The 25,131-nt window shown below is 37.4% G+C and overlaps 3 protein-coding genes across 7 annotated transcripts; 1 reads left to right on the plus strand and 2 right to left on the minus strand.

Moving 5' to 3' along the window:
• Positions 1–16,408: 16,408 nt before the first annotated feature.
• LOC143304689 (uncharacterized) lies at positions 16,409–17,960 on the minus strand. Its single transcript, XM_076627193.1, has one exon. It carries the CDS (start codon positions 17,245–17,247, stop codon positions 16,417–16,419), a length of 831 nt encoding a protein of 276 aa, XP_076483308.1. The 5' UTR covers positions 17,248–17,960; the 3' UTR covers positions 16,409–16,416.
• A 1,041-nt stretch (positions 17,961–19,001) lies between these two features.
• Positions 19,002–20,889, plus strand: LOC143304690 (survival motor neuron protein-like). The gene is given in 6 exon segments (XM_076627194.1): positions 19,002–19,155; positions 19,336–19,518; positions 19,644–19,758; positions 20,158–20,455; positions 20,576–20,646; positions 20,715–20,889. Coding segments are annotated over 6 exon segments (780 nt in total). The 5' UTR covers positions 19,002–19,101; the 3' UTR covers positions 20,774–20,889.
• Positions 20,890–20,933: 44 nt separating this feature from the next.
• Positions 20,934–24,709, minus strand: LOC117165277 (katanin p60 ATPase-containing subunit A-like 2). Of its 5 annotated transcripts, none has more exons than XM_076627191.1 (7): positions 24,611–24,709; positions 23,997–24,194; positions 23,614–23,902; positions 23,269–23,437; positions 23,098–23,210; positions 22,685–22,884; positions 20,934–22,534 (listed from the first exon to the last, which is right to left on the minus strand). In XM_076627191.1, the coding sequence occupies exons 2-7, from the start codon at positions 24,077–24,079 to the stop codon at positions 22,261–22,263; spliced, it is 1,128 nt and encodes a 375-aa protein (XP_076483306.1). In that variant the 5' UTR covers positions 24,080–24,194; positions 24,611–24,709; the 3' UTR covers positions 20,934–22,260. The 5 variants fall into 5 exon arrangements, with proteins under 5 accessions (XP_076483306.1, XP_076483305.1, XP_033204601.2 ...); XM_076627190.1 differs by having other exon boundaries at positions 24,481–24,612; XM_033348710.2 differs by lacking the exon at positions 24,611–24,709 and having other exon boundaries at positions 23,614–23,890; positions 23,997–24,346.
• Between the last annotated feature and the right edge of the window lie 422 nt (positions 24,710–25,131).

Raw genomic sequence — 25,131 nt, forward strand, 5'->3', positions numbered from 1 at the left:
AAAGCGATTTCAGTGGGCAACGTAGTGCGGTAGTATATGTTATAGTGCTGTTCGTCGAATAATACAGATATCGAACACCTAAAAGGAAAAAGGAAAATTATTATACGTGTGTCAATTATTGCTTAAATATAAAACGTGTTAACTCAATGAACAATTAACTAGTGAAAGTGAAAGTTACCTTGTGAACAAGTGATCAACATACAAGAAAGTGTACGTGCAAGTATAGGTTATGGATCGTTGTTCGTGGAACACAATGTATGACAGCTACCTAAAATAAGTGAATAAATTAGTTTCAGTTGTCTCGGTGCAAAATACAAGGTTACTAAATGTTATAATTATATTATGGATAAATCAAAAGGAGGTGTAACACTGTTCGTCGAATAATACAGATAGCGAAAACCTAAAAAGAAAAAGGGAAAATTATTATGTGTACTCCAATTATTGTTTGAATATACAACATGTCGATTCAATAAATAATTAAAAGAGGGGAAGTGAAAGTTACCTTGTAAACAAATAATCATCATACAAGAAGGTCTACATGCAAAATAGGTTATGGCTCCCTGCTTGCGGAACACCATGTACCAGCTGAAAATAAACGAACGAATTAACTTCAATTGCCTTAATGCAAAGAGCAGCATCGCTAAATGTTATAACGGTGTTGTGGAGGCGTGGCACTGTTCGTCGAATGACACAGATAGCGGAAACTTGGAAAAAGAAAAGAAGTTTATTACGAGTGTTCCAATTACTGTTTGAATGTAAAACGTGTTAGTTCAACGAATAACGAAAACAGTGAAAGTGCAACTTACCTCGTGAACAATCAATCACCATACAAGGAAGTGTACATGCATGGATTTCGCAGATTAACAAGAAGAAATAAAATAACTGATAAATATAGAAAGTGGTTAGAAAATAATTAAGATAGATTAATTGAGAGTTAGTAATAAATATAACCGGAGTAAAAGGATATTTTATTATGTATTAATCTACGTAGTATTGTTATATTATTATATCTAACATGTAGAAATGGATTTTGTACGCATATATGTATATATTTCCAATCCAAGTAGTATTCATAATATTTATTTTCACTGATAACAAGTACGTAAAACCTAAAATAAAACAAAGGTATTAACAATAAAAAAAACAAAAAAAAAGAAAAAGGGGAAGAAGAAAAAAAAGAAGAAAAAAAGGAAAGAAAAAAATATAATATATATAAATATAAAATTTTCTTTTTCTATAAAAGGTTATTCCTATTTCTGATAAACTCGAGAAATGAAAACATTATACCATGATACACTGACGCAAAGATACACCACACAGAAGAAACTAATAGAGAACGCTTTAAGCTTGGCAAACTTACCGCCCGACGAATTTGCATACACCATAACCAAAACCCAGGACACATGGCTTTGATTGTTATTTAATAAGGTTTTGGGTTTATAAAATAACGATTCACTTAGATTCGTTTTCTCCAATATATTTCAGTCTTATAACACGTCTTACCACACAGGAATCTCCAAGTCAATAGAACAACGTGGTCGACTTCTAAGACAAAAGAGCGTCGTTAGAAGTCGTACCAACTTAGCTTGTAGTAAGCAGCGATCGTACCAACTTAACATTTCTCAACACTCCCCTTTGATCGCTAGTTTCTACAAGCCCCATAGCTTTGGTAAATTGCTGAGTCTTAATCCTATTTAGGCCTTTGGTGAGAATGTCAGCCACATTCTCAGGACTAGGTACATAAGTATAATCTAGTATCCCCCTCGATACGCAGTTCTTAACGTAAAAGTAACGCACTTGGACGTGCTTAGAACTCTCAGCAACTATCTCGTCCTTTGACCATGAAATAGCTCCGATATTATCGCAGAATATCTTGCAGGGGCGAGGGCAATATGACAGTTGACCCAATTCCTTTAACAGTAAAGAAATCCACACTGTTTCCCTTGCTGCTTCCTGCATTGCCACAAATTCCGCTTCGCACGTCGATTGAGCTATAATCGGTTGTTTTTTGGATAGCCAGGATATCGCACCACCAGCGAGTATGAACACATACCCGCTCCTGGATTTCCTGTCTACCGTACAACCCGCAAAATCCGAGTCGCAAAACACCTTCAGAGGTTGCCCGGTCCTTTGGTATACTAACTTCAAGTCTTTGGTCTTTAGTAAATATCTGAATACCCGCTTCACTGCTTTCCAATCGGATACAGTCGGATTCGCGCATCTTTGGCTTAGTTTCCCTATTGCACACGCAACATCAGGACGACTTACAGTAGCTACATACATTATGTGCCCCACAGCTTGTTCATATAATTTACTGTCGAAAGGCTCATCACGTTCAATATCAAAACCAGCCTCACATTCTCTAGCTAGCGGTGTCGACACTCCCACCACCCCAACCTCACGAGTAATGTCAAACAGATCCAGCATTTGACCTATCTGTACAGATTGATCGAATACTACAGTGGTGCTGTTTGGCTTACTCAGGTGGATGGACAGAAATTGAGTGTCTACACCTAGCATTCTAACATCTAATTTGTCCTTAATCCTAGTTTTGAATATCTCAATCCACTCATTCGTCCCAAACACAAGGATGTCGTCCACATACACAGCTACAATAAATTTTTTAGACGCATCCACATACACGCATGGACCACTCACGCATGGGTTCAGACTCCAACCTCTTAAAATGCTATTGATGTGTCTAAACCACATTCTTCCAGCTTGCTTCAGTCCATACAGGCTCTTTTTGAGCTTACACACAAATTTAGTTCTGTCTTTACCTGGAACTCTAAAGAGTTCTGGTTGCTCCATGTATATATCCTCATCCAGAGGGTTGTTGAGATACGCACATTCCACATCGATGTGCTCGTAAACCCACTCATTTTCCGCACATAGAGCAAGCAGAATTCTTAGAGTTCTGCGTTTTACTATTGGATTGAAGGTTTCTGAATAATCTACTCCAGGCCTCTGCCAGAATACCCGAGCTACTAGCCTAGCCTTATACCTATCAGGGTCTCTCTTTATCACAAGCACCCACTTACAGTCTATAACGTTTTTATTTAAGGGTCTTTGCACAATGTCCCACACATCTTTACTTTTTAGATTGTCTAGTTCCTTCCTTATTGCATCAGTCCATTTTTGAGCGTCTGGCCCCCTCAGGGCTTCATACACATTCACAGGTACACACACGTTTTGAGCTTTACGAACAGTCGCAGTGTGAGCACAACAATCACATATTCTTGGTTTGTGTAGTCTTGCCGACCTCCTCGGCACAAACGGTACACTCACAGTATTCACTGGATTGTCCTCACACGTTAAACTGTCCATAAAGTAGTCGGTTTCCCCTTCGTCGTTTTCTCCGTCACTCTGTGTCTCGACGTCAGTTTGACCGGCTTCTCCCCTATGTTCAAAGGCTTCTACATCCCATATCCATTCCGAGGACTTATCCTTTATATGGTTCGTTTCCGCCTTAGCGCTCTTGTAGGGAAACGTGTTCTCCTCGAACCTGACATGACAGGATATTATCACCTTTTGGATCTTCGGTAGGTAAATTCTATAACCTTTGACCTGTCTGTCATATCCCACAAATATCCCCTCATCCGCTCTGCTCTCGAATTTTCCTCCGCTTGGACTCTTTAGATACCAGACTCTGCATCCAAACACTCTCAGTCTGTTTATCTCCCCTTGGAGGTCACATCCCTTACCCTTCCATAATTCCAGTGGGATCTTGTCTCCGATGGCAGCGGATGGGCATAGGTTTCTTATGTGGCATGCCGTGTTCACAGCCTCCCCCCACAGATAGTCAGGGAGTCCAGATTGGATGAGTAAACATCTGGACATCTCGACCAGGGTTCTGTTCGCTCGTTCGGAGACCCCATTTTGTTCAGGGTTTCTAGGAACAGTTTTCCTGTGTAAGATGCCTTTCTCCTTCAGGTAGTTCTCGAAGTTTTCTCCTGTGTACTCACCCCCGTTATCTGTTTGAAGGGCACTTATCTTGGATTGGTGTAAAGCCTCCACCTCCGCCTGGTACTCCTTGAAGCACTTGAGTACTTCATTCTTCCTACTGATGATTCTGACGTGCATGAAACGAGAAAAATCATCTATGAACGTTACGAAATAATTACCTCCGCCCAGCGACTTGCATTGCGTTCTGCCACTAATATCGCTGTGAACTATTTCTAAAGGACGTTGACACATGTGGTGGGCTGTCTTCGGAAATGGTACTTTTGTCATTTTCCCTGTCACGCAGACCCCGCATGGTTCCTCATGTATCCTAGAGCCCTCCTTCACGTTCCTCACAGGGATCTTTCTCATCGCGTCCCCATGTAGATGACCTAACCTCTCATGCCATGACACGATACCTTTGTACGCCTTAGCTTCAATAACCTCGGCGTGGTCGTCATCATTTCCAGGTTCTTCTTGATCGTTCTCCATGGAAACGTTTGCTACATGCCTCTCAGGTGGTATTGTCTCTAGGTAGTACACGTTGTCTCCTACCTTTGAGTTAAATACCAGATCCCCATGCCAATTGAGTGATCGAGATTAGATTTACATCTAATTCAGGCACCCACAGGGCGTTCGACAAGGATAGACTCCACCCGCCACAGGCTTTGGTCATCTTCACGACGATCGTGCCTTTTCCCTTGACTTCCAGGTACCCCTTACCAATCCGGATCTGTCCAGTCGCAGGCACGAAGTCCACGAACCGATACCTATCCGGGGTCATATGGTTTGAGGCTCCCGAGTCAAGATAGCTGATCCTGTCCCTTTCCACGTGGTTGATAGATGATAAAGCCAGTGTGGAGATAAGTCCCTTGGATCTCGGTTTATCTTCCGATCCTTTCTCCACTTTGTTTTCTGGGTCTTTCTCTTCCTTGTCTTCTTTTCCCTCATGGCAGTTGTACGATATGTGGCCTCGTTTTCCACATTTATAGCATTTTTTACCCTTTGGGTTTTTGTGCTTTTTCTTAGCGCCATCTTGATTTTGTTGGGGCTTGGTCTTCGATTGTTTGCAAGCCGCCATTGCACTGTTCTTCTCGGAGGGACCCATGGCCGCTTCCATTCTCCTTTCCTCAAGTAGGAGATCGGATTTCACGACCCTCGAGGTTAGATTCTTATCGAGTCTTACCGTCCTAAGATATGTCGTGTAGTTTGGGTCCGCCACGAGGCCGGCTAAGATGAAACACGCCATCATGTGGTCTTCGGTTCTTAAACCTGCGTTGGAAATTTTTTCGCACAGATCGTATATCTTTCCGCAGTATTTTGCGACGTCCATATCGGGGTTTTTTCTATGGTACCCAGTTCCCGTATGCATAGGACAGTGTCCATCGACGTGGACCTTCCATGGACGTCCTCTAGCGCCTTCCAACAATCTCTCGCTGTCTTCAAGGATTTAATTTCTCCGATATATTCGGGGCGAATATGTCGGAAAAGATATGCACGTGCCATGTTATCCTTCCTCATGCATTCTGGGTCCAGCCTTTGCGCTTCCGTAAATCCTGGTTCTATTGCCTCCCAGCAACCCAGGAAAATTAGCGAGTCTTCCGTCATTGTCTTCCAATACTCGTAATTCCCCTTTCTTAGGACCGGCTTCATATCGCTGTCCACATCACTTACTTTGTCGTGATCGGCCATGGCGTGGTCTCTTCTCGGGTTGTCTTAGAAAACACAAAAAACTCAAAAAAATAATACCGTTTTTCCCCGCAGTTTACTGCTCTGGGCCCATAACCTGTTATTTAATATGGTTTTGGGTTTATAACGATTCACTTAGATTCGTTTTCTCCAATATATTTCAGTCTTATAACACGTCTTACCACACAGGAATCTCTAAGTCAATAGAACAACGTGGTCGACTTCTAAGACAAAAGAGCGTCGTTAGAAGTCGTACCAACTTAGCTTGTAGTAAGCAGCGATCATACCAACTTAACATTTCTCAACATTGATCGCAGGGGAAGCGGTCCATATAGTCAAATGCATTCCGGTACAAGTAAAGGTACGACATACAACAAAATGCTACTCGGAACTACCCGTTTGGCAAAGGAATCGCACCACAGGAACTCCGCCCGGACGTGCGCCAAACGTGGCGATATTCAGCACCATCGTCGTTGGCCACGAGCGGAATGTATACCCAAAAGACCTCGATGCACTACGGGACCACGTCATGTTCCCGGCAGAAAATCTGCAGTCTTGAACGCATTGGCCAGAGGAGCAACAGGAAAAACAATCGTCCCTGGAACAGTAAACATCCTGGGAATGATGGACAAAACACATTAACGACAATAGCGAAAAATACCGTATCAAGCTTATGGACTGGTTTTATGGAATTTGGAACTGTCAGTGCAGCAATATTTGGAATACTCGCAATATTTAAACTAATCAAGACAATAATATATATAGCCGCACACGGATACCAGTTACGTGAAACTTACGAATGCGGAATCGCCCTATTAGGAGCAATATGCGGCTCAGTCACCCACCCGCTACTATACCTCAAAAGAAGACGAAATATCGATGATCAAACAGCACAACCTCAAGGGATATCGATAACACCGGTAGTCACTCAACTACCAACGACATCTACGTCCGCCTTGAGCGAACTCAGAGATACCATCAGTCAAATTTCCTTTGGAAATTTGAACTCCAAGGGCGGGGATGTCACGTCCCGCGCTCCGCACGCGCCGTAACAAGAACAAGAAAACCATTCTATACAAAACACGCGAATAAGGATTTGAATGCACAAAGGAACACACGGCACTACGAAACGAAAGGAAGGATTAACAAAACGAGGGCGATTAACGGATCCAACCAATAAACAAAATACATATACACACAATTCTAAATAAACCAGGAAATAAGAATAACTACAAAAGGGGAAAATAATTGAAACGCCAGGAATATATATATATATATATAAATATATTTCAATCAATCAATTTGGAGAGTTACATATAAGTATAAACATATATGCCGAACATGTAATAACCTAGTAAATATTAGAGACAGTGCTTCCAATACTATGCAATAAATACAATATTATCAATTTATGAAATATAAGTATACATGAAGTCAAAAACTAATAGTTTAACGAATACATAAAACATACAATATTGTATTATTAAAGAAATGAAGGTTACATTGTCAGAAATATATATATGTGTGCGAATTCTATCAAACCGATAATCTAAGATACATACTTAAAACTAGCCTACATTCCGGTAAAGGATAAATAAATAATTGACATTTCATTTCGTATGAATACTACACTGCCAAGAGAAATATGCATATGAATACGTATATATATATATATATATATATAGATTTATATTATCGAATACTCTATAAACTAAACTACTCAAAACAATAAATAACGCAATCGAAGAATTACAAAACATTAGCCATATTAAAATAACACACAACATAAATATATATATATATATATATATATATATATATATATATATATATATATACACGTATATTCACACGAACAATACTTTTGTCACTTTAAAGCAATATTAATAAATAAATGTTCTAATTGCGGTAGAATAAGGAAAAACGAGCGGCAGACGGAAAATTACTTCGATATTAAACAAAATTAAAGACCCGTCACTATAACTTTGCTGATGACATTTATGAGCAGCCATGTTAGATTTACACGCGTATGGCGACAGGAATATTAGGGATTAATGGAAGTCAGTCGCGAGAAATAAATCATGAAAACACATTGTTAACACTTTTCTTTAATAAAATCTGTGCGCAACTACAAATGTAAAAAATATACATATGTCGGAGATGAAAGAACACCGGAGTCTGTAATGGAACAATTGTAGTTATTCAATCCGATTGTAATTGTTCGAGAGTTGTGATAATGAGCTTGGGCTCGAGGCCACAGTCAGTCGCCGAACGTAGCCGCGGTTACGGGATGAACGCTTTGTTTAACAAAGGTATGGAGTAATTCTATAGCTCTCCTTAAAAGAAATATTCGTGGCGACACGCGACAGTAAACATTCCAACGGTTTCTGTCCCGTGGCTCGCCACACGCAGACCCTATTCTTCGAGTAAGATGATTGCCAGATGTCGATGCGTCTCCGCAGTACATGTTCGGCTAGCCCGAGGGCCCGTTATAAATCTTAAGGTTTAGTTAACTAAAGTCCTTCAAACAGACAAACAGTCTTTGTCCCAACTACGGGAAGATAGGGGAGACATATTTTTCAACGAGCGGCGTCTCCCACTAGCAACTTTCCCTCGAGGGCGGCTATCATCTTTTTCTAACCACCGATATGGAGATTGACCAATTAGCAGCAACGCCAATTTCCCTTACTTTCTGAACAAAGGCTTTTCTCGACGAACCCGATGATCTCGTATCCTTAGACACACCCCATTATAGTTTTCCTCTGTGGCATCATCGGGACGGGAAAGGCATTCTCGCTCGCGATCTCATTGATGAAAGGTGTAACTCTTTACGATCAGTGAATATTACGCGTCCGACTTTGATTTTGTGAGTACGTTCATCTATCATCCCGTCGACCGCGGATTCGTTATTGAACCTAGGATCATTGTCATTAGTTTCTCGAGTACCTAACTACCACGGTTACTTGTCCGGTTTTGTAATAATCGTATTTGCACTAGTCAATATCTTCTCTATTGCATAACGACAACGTGTAACCCAAACGAAAATTCGTTTCACGCCCCTAACCCTAATTCTAATGTAAACCCGACATATATAATAATTCTATATTGAAAAAAATATGAAATTAACATGATACATACATTACTACATAAGTTATATATAAAATATGTATATTATACCCTTGCCTACTGACTGATATGAATTTCTTTCGGTCTCGAATGCGTTAAAAGAGAGCGCAAAGAAGTCGAAATTACTTATTGTAATTAGTAAAACGACCTGAGTGGCAGACAGATACAAGAAAGAAGGAATATTATATTAGCGGAATTTTTATAGCAATTATATAGGGTTTCGATCGCATAATTAATCAGTATCAACTTACCAGTCTTTAACGGAAGAACAAAAAGAAGAGCAGACGGCACACAGACCGCAATGATGATCATTTTCAAGTAGAATCTCAAACTGCCGTACATCTTTGAAAACTTCGTTAGTCGTAAGGGATCAAAGGATGATGTCCGCGCTGCGGAAAGTAGATGAGAAGCGGCTATTTCAACAACCACCGTGTAGGTACTGCACTAGCCAGAAGTATCTGCGACAGAAATCAGAATACACTCGTTTTCGCATGGTTGGATCAATTTCGCGTGGGACTAACCTGATTGAACCTAACGCGGGATAATTGCTCAACTCACGACTTTAACCAGCCCGCTTGATTCTCTGTAAATGCTTGAAATTGACGCTTGGATTCTTTCCAGATTAACTAGCTTTGCCCCTCCCTCCCTTTATCTATTTTCTTAGATCGACTTAGACTGCCACAACATATTATCTTTCTTCTTTTCTTTTCTTTTCTTTCCTTTTGATCTTTTAAAGCCCTAAATCGCTGGCTATTTTGTATACTATATATTTTGTACACTCAATTACTCTGTAAGTCATAAGTACATATGTTTTACAACGTTATTTGTAATATTTCAGTTAAAATCCAGAAAAGCCAGAAATATATTTTCAGCATATTTTAACGCGCCCCAGGCAAAGATCTCAAAAACGAGTTGCGGCACAATTTAAAGCGACAAATAGCATCGCGTGTCTCGTTGTGGTAACACACGGTTCGCCAGTTTTTTTTTTTTTTTTGATATCGGTGACTGCCATATTCTCTTGAGTTTCTAACTCGTAAAGATTCTTTCCCCAGGGATTGGTCAACTGTGTATGTCCCCATGCGACGTAACTTGCTTAAGGAACACGAGCCGGTGATATGCAGGCAACGTATAATTGAATATCATTCGCTCTGAAACGCTGAAGTAATGACCAGTGCAGTGGTCCAGTGGTCATATTGAATGCCGCTGGATATATCAGCATTTGGCAACCTAACCCAAAGAAGCAGGAAATATGAAGCCACCGAATACCAATTAACTTCGTAGTTGCACGGTTCACATTCCATCATTTCTGAATATGCGAGGACAGTCCTCTTATTGTGCTTTTAATTCTTTTATTTGTTTCATTTTCAGCAAATATACTGGTTTTTTAAATTAAGCTTCTTTTTATACAGAGTTACAGATTATATTAATTTTATATAGAATATATTTAAGAAAGATATTTAATTTTTTGCTAGTTAAGTATTGATCGATTAAGTTACTGTACCTTTGTTCCGATAAATGCGTGCCATTTCCTCGAATCTAATATCATAGCAAATGCCAATACCTATTTTGCAGCCCTTCACATCGAACGTCGTTAGGGAGTTACCAGGACTGAGTGAATCACTCTCTCGAAAAGTAATCTTATTAGGAATGTCGATGTCGAATAGATGTACCTAATAACATAAAAATGTAGTCGCTAATTCTATTGCTGCAACTTTTGTAATTTAATATCAAAGTTACCAACTCCTAAACTTTAATTATTTTTTATTTAATAACTGACAGCGTTTTTATCACTTTCTTTTATTAAAAAATCTTATCATTTAATAATGTTTAAAAAGGAGAAAAAATAAGTATTTTCGTATGTGAAAAATTTATACAACAACAAACACATTACAACAAAAATGGGCGTTTCCCGTATCATAACGTATTTTATAAACCGTAAATTATAGAATTGGTTATAGTATACGTATGTACATATGTATATTCCTAAATTATTCCTAGATAGAGTCACTTTCTTCACCCCAATATTTTCAAATTCAAAGCCATAAAGGAATATATTACTTATCTTTCGGTGTTTTGCTATCAAAGTTCCCCCCCAAAGGGACCCCAAATAGTACAGGTATTGTACAATTTATCGCCCTCTATTTCAGGCATCGTACCACCAACTACATAGATGTTGTTTTCTTTAGCTGCGTTCGATGAAGCAACGCTCGTTTCACCATCAGGAATACTCTCGACGTATTTTGGAAAGTACTCTGCATTGCAATATTTCAATTAATGAAAAATAACTGTCTTTTGTTCCAACCATAAATTAAATTGAAATGTTTGTCAGTCAATAGTATATAGCTTAGCTAATAGTATATATAATAAATTGTTTCTACAGGTTCAAAATGAAAAATGAATATTTAGAAATATTTAATTACGACAATGCTATTTGTGTTAGCATCAGTGGCTTGTTACTCAACGACTTTGCTAGTACTTTTTGAAACATAAAGTTAGTTTTCAATTAACACTTATACTAGAGGCGGAATTATAAATGCAAAATAATTGATAATACTAATTTATAAGTACCTAATTATTAGTATCTTAAAAAATATATTTATACAAAAATCACGATAATCATGAAAATGGGGAAATCCTATATTCTCGACTCAATTCACAATTTATTTTGTATATTAATTAGATTTGTGACGGATGAAAAGAGAGGGAGAGTTGTGCGTTTCGTCCCGGGACTACCGGTGGACTCGTCAGTAAGGCTATGCCCGGTAGTCCCTGCCTTAAACGTAGAGGGAGTCTCGCTAGGTGCGGTATTTATATCAATCGCTCGTATATTCGACCGCTAGCGAGTTAGACAGACAGACTCGTTGTCGTCGTAGCCCTCTAGTGTTGGCGGTTGGTACCCGCGGATCGCGCGGGAGGTGTTGCACCGCGTTGATGCCTCGACCTGTCGGCGTCCTGTTGATACCGATCCGCCACAGATTCCGCGCTCATCAGTACGTACTCACTGGCGACATCGAAAAAATGTATCGGCAATTCCTCGTACGACCAGAGGATCGGAAATATCAAAGGATATTATGGCGCAGCGCGAGTGGAGAAACAGAAACATATGAGCTTAACACCGTAATACTCTTATCATAGAAATAGAAGCAGTCCTCAATTCCCGCCCGCTAACTCCTATCTCCACCGATCCAAATGATCTCCTAGCCCTCACTCCCGGACATTTCCTCATTGGCGATTCATTAATGCGCTTACATGATCGAGATTTCAGGGACATTCGATCGAACCGACTCTCCAAATGGTAGCATATCCAACAGCTTAAACAACATTTTTGGAACCGCTGGCATAAGGAGTATTTGAACGAGCTAACCAACCGCAATAAATGGAGCAAGGGTGGACACAGCATCCAAAAGGGCACAATCGTCATCCTCAGAGAGGACAACGTTCCCTCCATGCACTGGCCTCTGGGCCGAGTTATCAAGGTTCATCCAGGCGCCGATGGTATTGTCACGTAAAATAACAAAATAAAAAAGGAATTTGAGGTAAAAAATAAAAAAAAGAAAACTTTATTTTTTTTCTAACATCAATACACTTTACAATCTACTTCCGAACTCTAGGCGTGACTTTCTAAGACTGACTCTTATGATTTTACTTTCGATCGGATCCGATTACTTTCTTTTGTCATCCCTCAACATCCCCACCGTCCATGCATTTGCTAGGCGTCCGCAATCGTTGCCACGTGCTCTTTCTTCTAGAACCTTCGGTGGAAGGACCGTTGGGATGTTGATGGTTCATTAGGCACTTCCGCGATATACATTGTCGCCGAGTGCTTTATCTCTATCGTCAGTCCGTCGGATTTGAAGTATGCCGGTCGTGACATACCCCCCTGGTTAGATTGATCTTGGTCCTCTAAGATCGTAGTAGAATGGAATTATTTAAATGTAGATCAAAGGATATGTTTACGCTTTTTTTTCAGGGATCGCTATGAATTGATTTTCTGCATGTGATGGTACAAAAGTTATTTCGTTAATCTTAAATATAGCAATTTTACAATATTTGTTAGTGTTCGAGAAGCTAATAATTTCAGAGGCGTAATCATGTTGTAGTTTTCGATCGTGAATTGGTTGGGTTTGTTTACAAAGCGTAATTCCTATCCCGTGAATTTAAGGCAACTAATTAAGGGTATTGTTACTAGTGCTAGGGTCAGCATTATCCTGAAAAAAGTACGCTTTCAATCGGTTACCATGTATCTTTTTCTTAGCATTGTCGATAGAAATAATGTAATAAGGAGTTTTCACATCGTTAATCCTGTAGGGTCCTAACCATTCAAGGTCCAACTTATCTCTTTTATGGTCGTTGTGAATTAAAACAAAGTCTCCTTTCCTAAACACAGTCTGAGTTTTAACAATCTTTCTTTCTTGGTCTCGCTTGTATCGTTGCTTATTCTGAATAAGTGTTTTGTGAGCTGTTTCCCAATATTTATTCAACTGTTTTTGCCAAAGTAAGTACATATCATCATATGTAAGTGTGGGAAATTTGGATATTGCGGAAGGTAAGTTAGCTTTTCGCCCAAAGGTCAATTCAAAGGGAGAGAATCCTGTTCCTTCATGTTTCGCGGTGTTGTACCCTAAACAAATGAAATTAAGTACTTCATCCCATTCTTTGTCATTGTCGTGTAATGCAATACGAATTAAATCTTTAACTGAGGCATGCGTTCTTTCGAGGGATCCGTTATTTTGTGGGTGAAATGAAGTTGTTTTGATGTGTTTGATTTTAAAAGCTTCTTCAAATTTCGTCATTAAATCACTAACAAAAGTCCCTGATCTGTTAGGATCGTTTTTGGTGCCGAAAATATGTAAATATAGTGTTCAATGAGCGCGTTAATTATGGATTCAGTTCGTTGCGTTTTAAGGGGAACTAGTATCAGATATTTCGTAAGTTCATCGTGTATTGAAAGTATGTATTGGTTTCCGCGTTTGGTTTTCGTCATCGGTCCTATGATGTCCATAGCGATTTTGTCGTTAGGGTTAAGTGGCGTGTCTGAGATTTGTGGGGATTCTTTGGGTCTGATACGTGTTAGTTTCCCCTTTTGACATGTGTCGCATGTTTTCACAAAGTTTTTTACTCTTTCTAAAAGTCCGGAAATTTTGAATTTATCCTTGATCCGTTGATACGTTTTCTGTATCCCTAAATGTCCTACGGTGTCGTTATGGTTTTCCTTTATTGCTTGTATTATTTCGTTTTCGTCTAGTTTTAAGATGGGATTAGGTGCATAAGTAATTTTCTTGTACGTGTCGTTAAAATATATTAGCGTGAGTTTAATCTGTGTTTTCTCTAATTCAGTGAAATCGCTATTTCCTATGCCGATTTTTGTTGTATCTTTAAGAATTTTGTAAAGTCTTCTGATCCAAAGTGTCTCGTCGTATTCTCCTAAGTCGTTTCGAGTTAATTGGTAAAATGTTTGGTCATTTGGTTTAATTTCTAAGAGTTTCGGATTCTCGTTGTTGTCTTTCCATGCGTTGAATGAATTAGTGTGATCAATTACTAGGTCGAGGTTAACTACTTCGTCGCGAGTTTCTGCGTGAACTCTAGATAAAGCGTCTGCAGCTGTGTTATCTTTACCCTTTGTATATTCGATTTCATACTCATATTCTTCGAGTCTAAGTCTCCAACGAATCAGTCTGCTAGAAGGGTCTTTGCAATTGTGTAGCCACTTAAGAGCTTGGTGGTCGGTTCGAATAATGAAGCGTCGTCCTAACAAATATTGTCTTAATCTTTTCACGGCCCATAAGATGGCTAAGAGTCCCTTTTCTGTCGTGGTATAGTTTCGTTCGGGTGGATTCAGTGTTCTTGAAATGTAACAACAAGGATGACCGTCTTGCGACAGTATTGCTCCTAGTCCTTCGTTACTTGCGTCGGTAGTTAAGGTAAAGGTTTTGTTAAAGTCTGGATAAGCTAATATTGGGAAATTACAGAGTTTGTCTTTTAAAGTATCAAAACTAATCTGGTGTTTGTCAGTCCAATGGAATGGTGTGTCCTTTCTTGTTAAGTCTGTAAGGCTTTTCGCGATTTTGGAAAAGTTTCGAATAAATTTGCGGTAATAACCTGCTAAACCTAAGAATGATTTCACGTCCGTGGCACTGCGGGGTAATCGAAAGTTTTTTACAGCGTCTAATTTCTTGGGGTTTGGTTTGACTCCTTCGGATGAAACTACATGGCCTAAGTATTCTAATTCCGGTTTTATGAATTCACATTCGTCCGGTTGCAATTTAAGTCCTAATTCTCTGAGTCTCTGAAATACTATCGTGAGGTTTTCGTTATGTTCTTGAATCGTTTTTCCGAATATCACTATGTCATCCAAATAAACAAAGCAGTATTTTCCTACAAGTCCAGCTAAAGCTCTGTCCATTAATCTTTGAAAGGTAGCGGGTGCGTTTTTAAGTCCGAATGGCATTCGATTGAAATGAAAATGCCCTTGCGGTGTCGAAAAAGCGGTATATTTTTTAGATTTCTCGTTCATTGGAATTTGATGGAATCCTGAGGATAAATCAAGTGCCGAAAAGAATTTTGCGTTTCCTAGTTGTGTTAAAATGTCGTCTATATCAGGTAAAGGGTAAGCGTCTTGTTCTGTGAGTTCATTTAGTTTCCTGAAATCGATAACTATCCTCCATTTCTGTTTTCCTGAGGCGTCTAATTTTTTCGGAACTACCCATACCGGAGAGTTATAAGGGGATTCGGATTCTTCTATAATATTTTTCTTCAACATGTCTCCTATTTGTCGCGAAATCTCGTCACGGTGACATTCCGGTGGTCTATACGATCGCGTGTTAATAATTTTGTCTTTGGTTAACGAAATTGTGTGCTGAGTTAAATTAGTACAGGGTAAAAGATCGGTTTCTAAATTAAAGATGTCAATATAATGGAGGATAATCTTTTCGATGGATTCACGGATTGGTTTTTCAATGTGATCTGTTCTCACTAGGCTTTTTAGTTTTGATACGTTGGAAAAGTCATGAGAATTTTGAATATTGCTAGAAATTTCAATGTTTTGCTCACCAGTGTTGATAAAACATACTTTAGTTGGTTTGCCTTCCAAATAGATTGTTTGAACTCTGTTTTCTCCAGGAGTCAAATGTATTGGTTTCTGAAATAAAATGGTTTTGTCGTTTAATCGGATTTTGTCATTGGATATTGAATAGTTATACTTCTCTAAACATGGTAGCCCAATGATTCCGTCTTCGATAATAGGGAAATTGTTCGGTACTATGTGAAAAATGTGATTTTGTCCAAAAATTCGTTTCGTTACGTATTCGTTAGTTTCGTATTTGTCTCGTCCCATAGAAAATTTTTGTTTAGGCCCTATTTGTATCGCGTTGACAGTTTTGTTACGTTTCACCAGGTTTATCCCTGCTCCTGTGTCGACCAGAAATACTCGCTCTTCGGTTCGGGTTGACAAAGGTATTGCGAGCAGTCTTCCCGTGGCGATGTTGACTCGTATGTCTCGTACGGTTCGTCCATCTCTTGGTTCGATGTTGTTTCTTGTATTTCGTCCCATTCCTGGACTGCCTGAATCCTTGCGGGTGGTTGATCGCGCTGGATCGGTGGTAGAAAATTTTGACACTTGTTGGCAATGTGTCCCAGCTTTCCGCACTTGAAGCACTTCATCTACGCGCGTTCAGCAGGTGATCTATTTTCTACTTGGTTAAACGTAGCAGGTTTCTGAGCTACTGGCGTGTTAGGCGATCTTGATGGTACAGATCGTCTTACCTGCATATGCTGGTTGTCGGGGCGATTACTAACCGAAGGTAAGCGATTACATGACCAATTAGGTTGTCGTTCTTCTCGCAAGTAGCGTTCTACATCGGCTGCCTTTTTTTCAGCTTCCGGAAGATTCAAGGGTTCACTGCTTAATAGTATTCGTCCTATGTCGCGTCTGAGTCCCTTTAGGTATACACGAACAGTCTTCTTCGTGATTTCTTCAGTCATAATTTTACGCGTTAGTGGTTGTGGGTACTCATTGGTTACTGCGTACAGCAAACGGTTGAGTATTCTTCTAAACCGAATATTAAAACTTTGCACTGATTCCTCGCGTCCCTGTCTCAACTCTCGTAATTGTTCTTGGTACTCATCCGAAGTCAGTTGTGCTGCTAAGTTATTTCTCAGTGCGTCGTACAGATCACTGTAACACTCAATAGGAATGTTGCGAATACTTTGGGCTGCTTTCCCCACGATTTTTTCCACTTTTATTGCTTTTAGCAATAGATCTTGCTCCATACAGCGATCCTTCATACTTCTCACTTCTTTGATGAAGTCTTCAACTCCTACATCATCATCTCCGTTGAGCGTTGGGATGTAGCGTATTGCATCCTTAGCTCGTAGAGTGGGAGGAGCGGGCGGAAAATAGCCTCTTTCTTCCACCTCGGGTTGTTCGATGTCGAGGTGGACAGGTGGGGTGTCTGGAGCTGCTAACCCTGACAGTTTGCGTGCTTTTGCCATATTCACGGTGCGATTGATTGCTGTCGACGCACTTTAATTGTCTTCGGTGATAATGGAAGCAAATTCATCGGTCGCAGGGGATCCGAACCCAGTCCGTAGCGCTGCGACGGTTTTTCCGAGATTCTCGATTTCTGCTGCCCTGTGTCTGTTCTCTTCGTCATTTTGCATAGACAAACGTAACATTTCCTCTCGTAAAAGGGCAATGTTCTCGTTCTGTTTTTGAATACTGTCCCATATTGCTCGCAACATTGGGTCAGTTGAGGTTGAAGTTTGAGATTCGTTTGCCTTAGACATTATTGCGCTGATTTATAATTTTCAGACGAAGACGAGTCTTGGCTACTGAAGCTAAATTTTCTTTCACGGTAACGTACAAAGGAATTCAGTTTACCTTTTATTGTTACTTCACTTGGTTCGCGATAGTTACTTTGTTGTTGCGGATGACCGTAGTCCCAAATAATTCGATCTTCCGTAGATGATGAATGTCTTTTGGTTTCCGAACAAACATTTTTCACTATCCTGGCAGGATCGCCAAAATGTCACGTAAAATAACAAAATAAAAAAGGAATTTGAGGTAAAAAAATAAAAAAAGAAAACTTTATTTTTTTTCTAACATCAATACACTTTACAATCTACTTCCGAACTCTAGGCGTGACTTTCTAAGACTGACTCTTATGATTTTACTTTCGATCGGATCCGATTACTTTCTTTTGTCATCCCTCCACATCCCCACCGTCCATGCATTTGCTAGGCGTCCGCGATCGTTGCCACGTGCTCTTTCTTCTAGAACCTTCGGTGGAAGGACCGTTGGGATGTTGATGGTTCATTCATGATGGTTCAGCGATATACATTGTCGCCGAGTGCCGCCACATCTTTATCTCTATCGTCAGTCCGTCGGATTTGAAGTATGCCGGTCGTGACATGCTCTTCGGGCCACACGTTTTATGATACAAGACCAGCAAAATGATCAATGTGTAATTTTACATATCTTACATTTTTTCCAAATGAAATATTGTTTTTATTAAACGTTTAAAACCTCAGGCAACATTTATTTCATCTGATTTCAGTTTTACAAATATATATCTATAATACATATCTGTATAAATTACGGTCTGGTTATATCAAACAGGGACCGACACTCACTAGGGAAAACTGCCCAAAAATTGAATCGTAAAAACCAATATGAAAGACAACAAATTTCTCGTTCTGCGGAACAAATAGAAATGAGCAGAGTATCTTTATCTTTATCTGAGACATTCAAAGCGTATCACGCATACGCTAAACCTGAAGAAAACTTTCTTGTCTTCCATGTTCATTTTTCCCTTTCCATTTCCGAACGGTTTCTTCTATATTTATTTATATGTTCGTGATTGATGCTATTGACAACATACAACTAAGGGGAAATACGAATAGTAATAGATAGATGTATAATTCATTATGCAATTTTATAGAATTAAATCTTATTTATCTTCAGATATAAAAACTATATTTACCAGCTGAAACACTAACGCATATGCAGTGTAATATAATCTACTTAACAATCTCGTTTTAGTTATAATATGTGATTAATTCTTTTGCTATTTCGCTATAAACAGTTTCTTGTGCATACAATATTTTTTTATAGTATTCTAATATATTGTTAGATATTGTAAAGAAAGTAAAATACAGTTATTGAAGTTTGGGAACATTCAATGTTAACCTTGCTTCAAAAAATAATCTTTCGAATGAATGGGGAATAGATTTTTAGTATTATAGTTGGCATAATGTCATCATTGTTTACAATGTGTTAGAGTTAAAGAAATGAGACAAATTAATATTTCAGAAGCAAATTCAATATTTAAATGATGTTATTTTAAAATGGCAGATGATATGAATGTTCTTTTTATACGAGGAAATGGAAACGTATGTATGGTAATGGAAACGTAATGGTTTTAACATTATTTTAGTACAAGATTTTAGCATAATAGTAATTAACAGTATCCACTACCTTTTAGTCAATTTTTGAAAAATGACATATATGATAATTTGCAATAGTTTGATAATAAAATACTTGTATCAATATTAATAACGTATAATTTGCTATCTCAAAAGGATACAGACACAGCCAATGATAATGTTTGGGATGATAGTGCATTAATAGAAGCATATGATAAAGCAATAAATTTAGCAAAAGAAGAAGTTATCAAGCGAATGGGAATGGATGTTGGAAATTCTCAACCGAAAGAAAACCTACAAAATCTTAAGCAGCCTAAACACGCAAGTAAATTACACAAGGTTGTGATTTTGATAGAATATTACAAATTTGATACAGAATATTATTAAATATATTGATTAAGAAGCAAATTATTTTATTTTGCTATTTACTTATATTTATTTGTATACACATCTTTTCTCTATAGAAATGGATCATAGGAGCACCTTGTCGTGCAATATACTCAGAGGATGGAGAAATTTATGAAGCTATAATATAAAAAATTTACGAAAACAATGGCACGTGTGTTGTAAAATTTGTAGGTAATACCTTTAGCATGATGGTTATGTCAATTAAGAAATGTACTAAAAATACATATATATATGAAGTAAAGGCTTTCGCATAGTCTATCACAGTGTCATTCAGCAGGTCCTTAACTGGGCAGGAGTACCTGTCAATGTCTATGGGGAGACCCATAGATGATATAGTGGAATATAGGGTCATGAACCATAAACATGCATGTTACTTATTGTTCATTATTAGCTGCTTGGAATATAATTCTCCTCATTAGACGAGTGATTATTACTACATATATCAAGGCAAACATTTATACATATACATTTATGCACGGGAAATTCTAATACATTGCCTGTAAGGACGGTAACTGAATGGCACTCAGTCATTCTATTAAATGACAAAAATTTCTTTTACTCTGTGTTTAGGCTATGGTAATACAGAGAAAGTCGAGTTGAGTTCTCTTTTAGAATCAGAAGGTTTGCAAAGTCAAATAGCACAACAAAAGAAAGCTTTGGAAGAGAAATTCAATGAAGAGAACGATGAGACTTGTGAGACTAATTTTTCTACAAATGTAAATTCGAAAAAATATAATGTAGAAAAAATGGATTGTGACTCTGAAGAAGCAAATGCGTATAAACATCGCTTCATACCGGGACCATCTTTCAATTCGATGACTGATATAATGCCACCTGCACCTCCTTTACCACCACAATTAATGGCCAAGTAAGTACAATTTAAAAATTCTAATGGAATGCTGAATACTTCTAATATTAATAAGTAATTTGGAATAAGTTTAACATTTTATTTGGAAAAAAAATACGAAATTTTAATAAAATGTACTAGATTACCAGATAATGATACAGACGCACTTTCAAGTATGTTGATGTCATGGTATATTAGTGGTTTTCACACAGGTAATTATTTCACATAAGTATTTTATTGTATATTAAATTTTCAATGGACTATGTTATTTCTTTTGTAGGTTATTATCATGGTTTGAAACAAGCAAGAAACAATCAAGAGAACAGGAAGAACTGTTGATTATATCAATTTTTTCAATAACAATATAACGATAATATAAGATATTAAAATAAGATATTATAATAAGATATAAGATAAATATAAGATATTAATATAAGATAATATAAAATATAAAACTCATTGTATTTATTTACTTCAATTATTTGAAATAAAGAACAGCTTTATTTTCATATAAGACTTTATTTTTTTAAAAATAATTACTAAGATAAGAAAAACTAAAAAACATATTTTTGATAAAATACACTCACATATATATGTCGGGTTATAATTAGGATTTAAGGCGCGTAATGATCCTTTGTTTGAATTAGCCATTGTTTTTCGAAACAGAGAATATATTTACGCGAATAAACAAGATTTTACAAAATATTATGAATAATGAGTTTAATAAATAATAAGATTAACAAACGATAAGTTTAACTAATAATTAGATTAAAGATTAATAAGTTTAACGAACAATAAGAGGAATGAATAATATGTCTTACGAATAATGAATTTAACGTATAATGAGATTAACGATTGATAGGTTTCACGAATAATGAATTTAATTAACGCTATTAACAATGTTCCGGGGTTCAAACGAATCCACCGTCAATGGGATAACTCTTTACTATGTGTAGAATAATTTTAAACACAAAATACAATTGCTGAGACACTCGGTAAATTGCTCGATGTATCACTTTCCAAGGCGATCACACGAATGAATATCTGATGAAAATCTTTTTCGCTATACGACTGCATTTGTTTGTTATATGCTCGCTGGAAACATCGAGAAGGTTCCAATCGTTGTTGCTAGGCAATTTCTGTCAAAAGTTTGTTGTATACTCTTTGGAAACATCGAGAAAGATTCAAACGCCGTTACTAGGCAGTTTCTGTCTGGAGATTGATTCCTAATACAACGTGTGTCCCATTATATCGACATCTCTAAAGTACAATTCTATGTGATTTCTAGGGAGAACAATACAACCGATCCACACCTTCGTCAGGCAAAACGTTTATCCCGTGACCGTGGCTACGTTCGGCGACCAGTTGTCACCTCGAACCCACTTTCGCTTTCACAAATATCAAACAATTACAAATGACAATTGCTTAATTACAGTTATGATAAAATCTAGGCTAAAGCATTAGAAGGCTTCCTCAAAATTGCAAAGGGAAGGCTCCGGTTTTCCTTTCATCTCCGACATATATAATACAAGGATATAATACAACCGAACATTTTAAACTTAGCCTATAGCGCGTGCGCGCACACACACGCACACACATGACACACATGACACACATGCGCGCACACCCATGCGCGCATACACACGCGCGCATACACACATGCACACACATGCGAATGATTTCTCGAACGATAATCCATTTATTTATATTTTTCAATATCTGTCCTTACGATTGCGTATTTATTTGTTCCACGTATCATATTTATCTATTTGCATAACTGTAGGTGACATTTTTTTAAACAATTTTGCTAATATTTCATAACTTTTTCATTCATATTTCAAAGTGGTAACAGGTGTTTCTTTCTTTTCAAGTCTCCTCCATATCGGGCTTATTTCTAGTAGCCACGCTTGCTTACAAAGCAATTTTATATCTGCACAAGAATATCTTTCAGTACATTTTACTATGTGGTTTACAATATCTGTATTTTCTAATAAGTGGTTGCTAAGGTACAATTTGAATATACCAAGTCGAGCAACTTCATTGGGTAATGATACGTATATTTGCTTTTCGAGACGCCTGAGTAAAGCTGCATCAATGCCCCTAATAACATATTTACAATAAATATTATCGTTCTATTATACTAATAATAATGAAGGAATACTTCAAACAACACAATAACATATTTGGAATTTGGAGAAATATTACGATATTTTCTACTTAGAAAACATTGAAATAACGTGATATACGTACCAAGGGGAATTAGTTGTAGCCAGAAGAACTACATTAGAATTCTCATTAGACGCTAATCCATCCAATCTAGAAAGAAGTTCTGATCTGAATCTCTTTGCAGGTTCAGACAATATACAGTCTCCTTTATTTGTGGCGATCCAGTCAATCTCGTCGATAAAAATAATTGTAGGCGAATGACTATAGGCAAGTTCAAATAAAACCTGTTCAGTTTAACAAATGTATTATTCATTAAATATTATATTCGAAATTCCTTAAATTCATTGCCTCATCACGAATATGATAACATTTCGTTTTCCAAACAACTATTCTATTTATATATAAATGACGAAAAATAAAATCAAATCTTTTTATACCTAGAATCTCTCCTTCATAGACAAAGGAACAAAGAAACTTACATAGACAAAGCAACTTACACGTATATACTTCTCGGAATCGCCTCTCCATTTGCTGACCAATGAGCTGGCAGTTATGTTAAAAAAGGTGCAATGGCATTCTGTCGCGACTGCCTTCGCTAACATCGTTTTCCCTGTTTTGTATATTTCTTGTAAACACGTACAGAAATGAAAAGAATGCGAGTATCTTACCTGTACCAGGTGGGCCGTACAGCAAAATACCTTTCCAGGGGGAAAACGGGCCATCAAAAAAGATAGGATACTCAAGGAGATACACAATGGCCTCCTTAACAGCGGTTTTACATTCTTCTAGGCCTATAACGTCATCCCAATGTACATTTAATTTGTTTACTATGATCTCCTGTGACGATACAAAGATAAAATGGCGTCTTCTCTATATTAAGTAAACGTTACGTAATTTGATATTTGAAGCGTTACTGAAATCACGTCATCGTCGATATACGTTGGACGGTTTATCGACGGGAATTTTATCGTTTAAAAGCTTTACGATACGTATATTAATCGAAAATAACTTACGCATGAGATGTCCTCAGCAATCTTTCGTAATTCCGGATTATCTGAATAAAGCTTTTCAATGCATTTCAATATCTTCGATTGCATGGATTGTTCCATTGGGACGTTAAATAGCTCTTCTGATGAACGTCCATCACTCTCATTGGGGAATAGTGACGTCACTGTCATTGCGAGATTAATATGATTCGTATTGTCATCAGTTATCTTCTGCTGTAGATTCGTCTCTTTCACAGGCTCACTTCTCGCTTCTTTACTAACAGATTTGGCTTTTGTCTCAATACTTCTACAAACACTGGATCATATTGTAATACGATACGTTGAATACGATACGTTGAATACGATACGTTGAATACCGTTTAATATCGTTAAATAATTTAAATTCTTACGTTTTGCTTGCATTTGTCACTTCCCTCGTCATTTCCCTTCCAGTTATTTTCTTACACAATATGGGATATTTTTGAAATTTCATCTTGTAATAATTTTCATACTCTGCAACGATAATTTCCAAATCGATGTTGTCGCAGACCCGATGTTCGGGAGATAGACGAGCTTCCCGGAATAATACATCGCTAATGTCTATATACCTAAAGAAATGTAGTTTTTAATTAATTATAGTTTTTAACTGATTAAAAATATTTTTCGCAATGACTGAACACTATAAGATAACCATCAAACAACTGTTTTATCTCTAGGTAAGACAGGCAAAAGAATGTATTTACTATATAAATCCTCGAAGATAATTTCTTGTCTTCTGCTCTTTAATTTCCAATTTTTAGATGGATAAGAATAATTTGAATTTATATTTCATATATTTGTTTATAACTAGTTAATCTACATTATCGATTGAGTTATTCTTAACTACTGAATTACCGATGTCGAATTTTCAAATTTGGTTTCGCCTTCTCTTTCCACGATGTCCACTGATTTCTATTTCGATTGGTCACTGACACTATTCAAGAGAATTGGAACTAGGAATATATTTTAATTATAATATACTCACCCATTGTGTTCCAAATAATCACATACAAGGTATAATATGTTCCGATGACGTTCCGAAATACGACTCTCCTCCTAATATAATTATTTTTTCATTACAATAATAAGTTTTTTCATGTAATTTTTTGTTACATTTGCGAATTCAACGAGTTACACATGATTTTTCATGAAACACGAACGTTAAAAATATTTGATACAGCCTAATTATAAAAATTGTTAGAAGCAAAAGTCATAGATACTATGTGCGAGTATCGCATGAAACGAACAGCTATTAAGAGAACTGCAGCAATATTACAAATCAAATAACAAAACACACTCGTCTGTGACGTGGAAATTCTAAAATCTAAAATCTAGAATATTCCTTACCTTTTTTCGCAGATTATAAAATATCTTATTCATACTATCTTGCATCGATAAATCACCGTTCATAGTGACACTTTCAAATCGCCTATCGTTTCTCAATGGATACGAGAATTTCCGTTTATTACTTTAAAAACAACCCGTCCATTACGTTTCTCTTAAAAA

This window comes from Bombus vancouverensis, unplaced genomic scaffold (genome assembly GCF_051014615.1).
Source record: "Bombus vancouverensis nearcticus unplaced genomic scaffold, iyBomVanc1_principal scaffold0048, whole genome shotgun sequence".
NCBI lineage: Eukaryota > Metazoa > Arthropoda > Insecta > Hymenoptera > Apidae > Bombus > Bombus vancouverensis.

Bases quoted from the DNA above. Each gene is read 5' to 3' on its own strand.
- LOC143304689 (XM_076627193.1), bottom strand. From the start codon at position 17,247: ATGGCAAAAGCACGCAAACTGTCAGGGTTAGCAGCTCCAGACACCCCA.
- LOC117165277 (XM_076627191.1), bottom strand. From the start codon at position 24,079: ATGAAATTTCAAAAATATCCCATATTGTGTAAGAAAATAACTGGAAGG. The intron at 23,903-23,996 runs GTAAGAATTTAA...AATATGATCCAG, and splicing joins GTGACAAATGCAAGCAAAAC to TGTTTGTAGAAGTATTGAGA. The intron at 22,885-23,097 runs GTAAGTTGCTTT...TAAACTGAACAG, and splicing joins ATTCCGAGAAGTATATACGT to GTTTTATTTGAACTTGCCTA.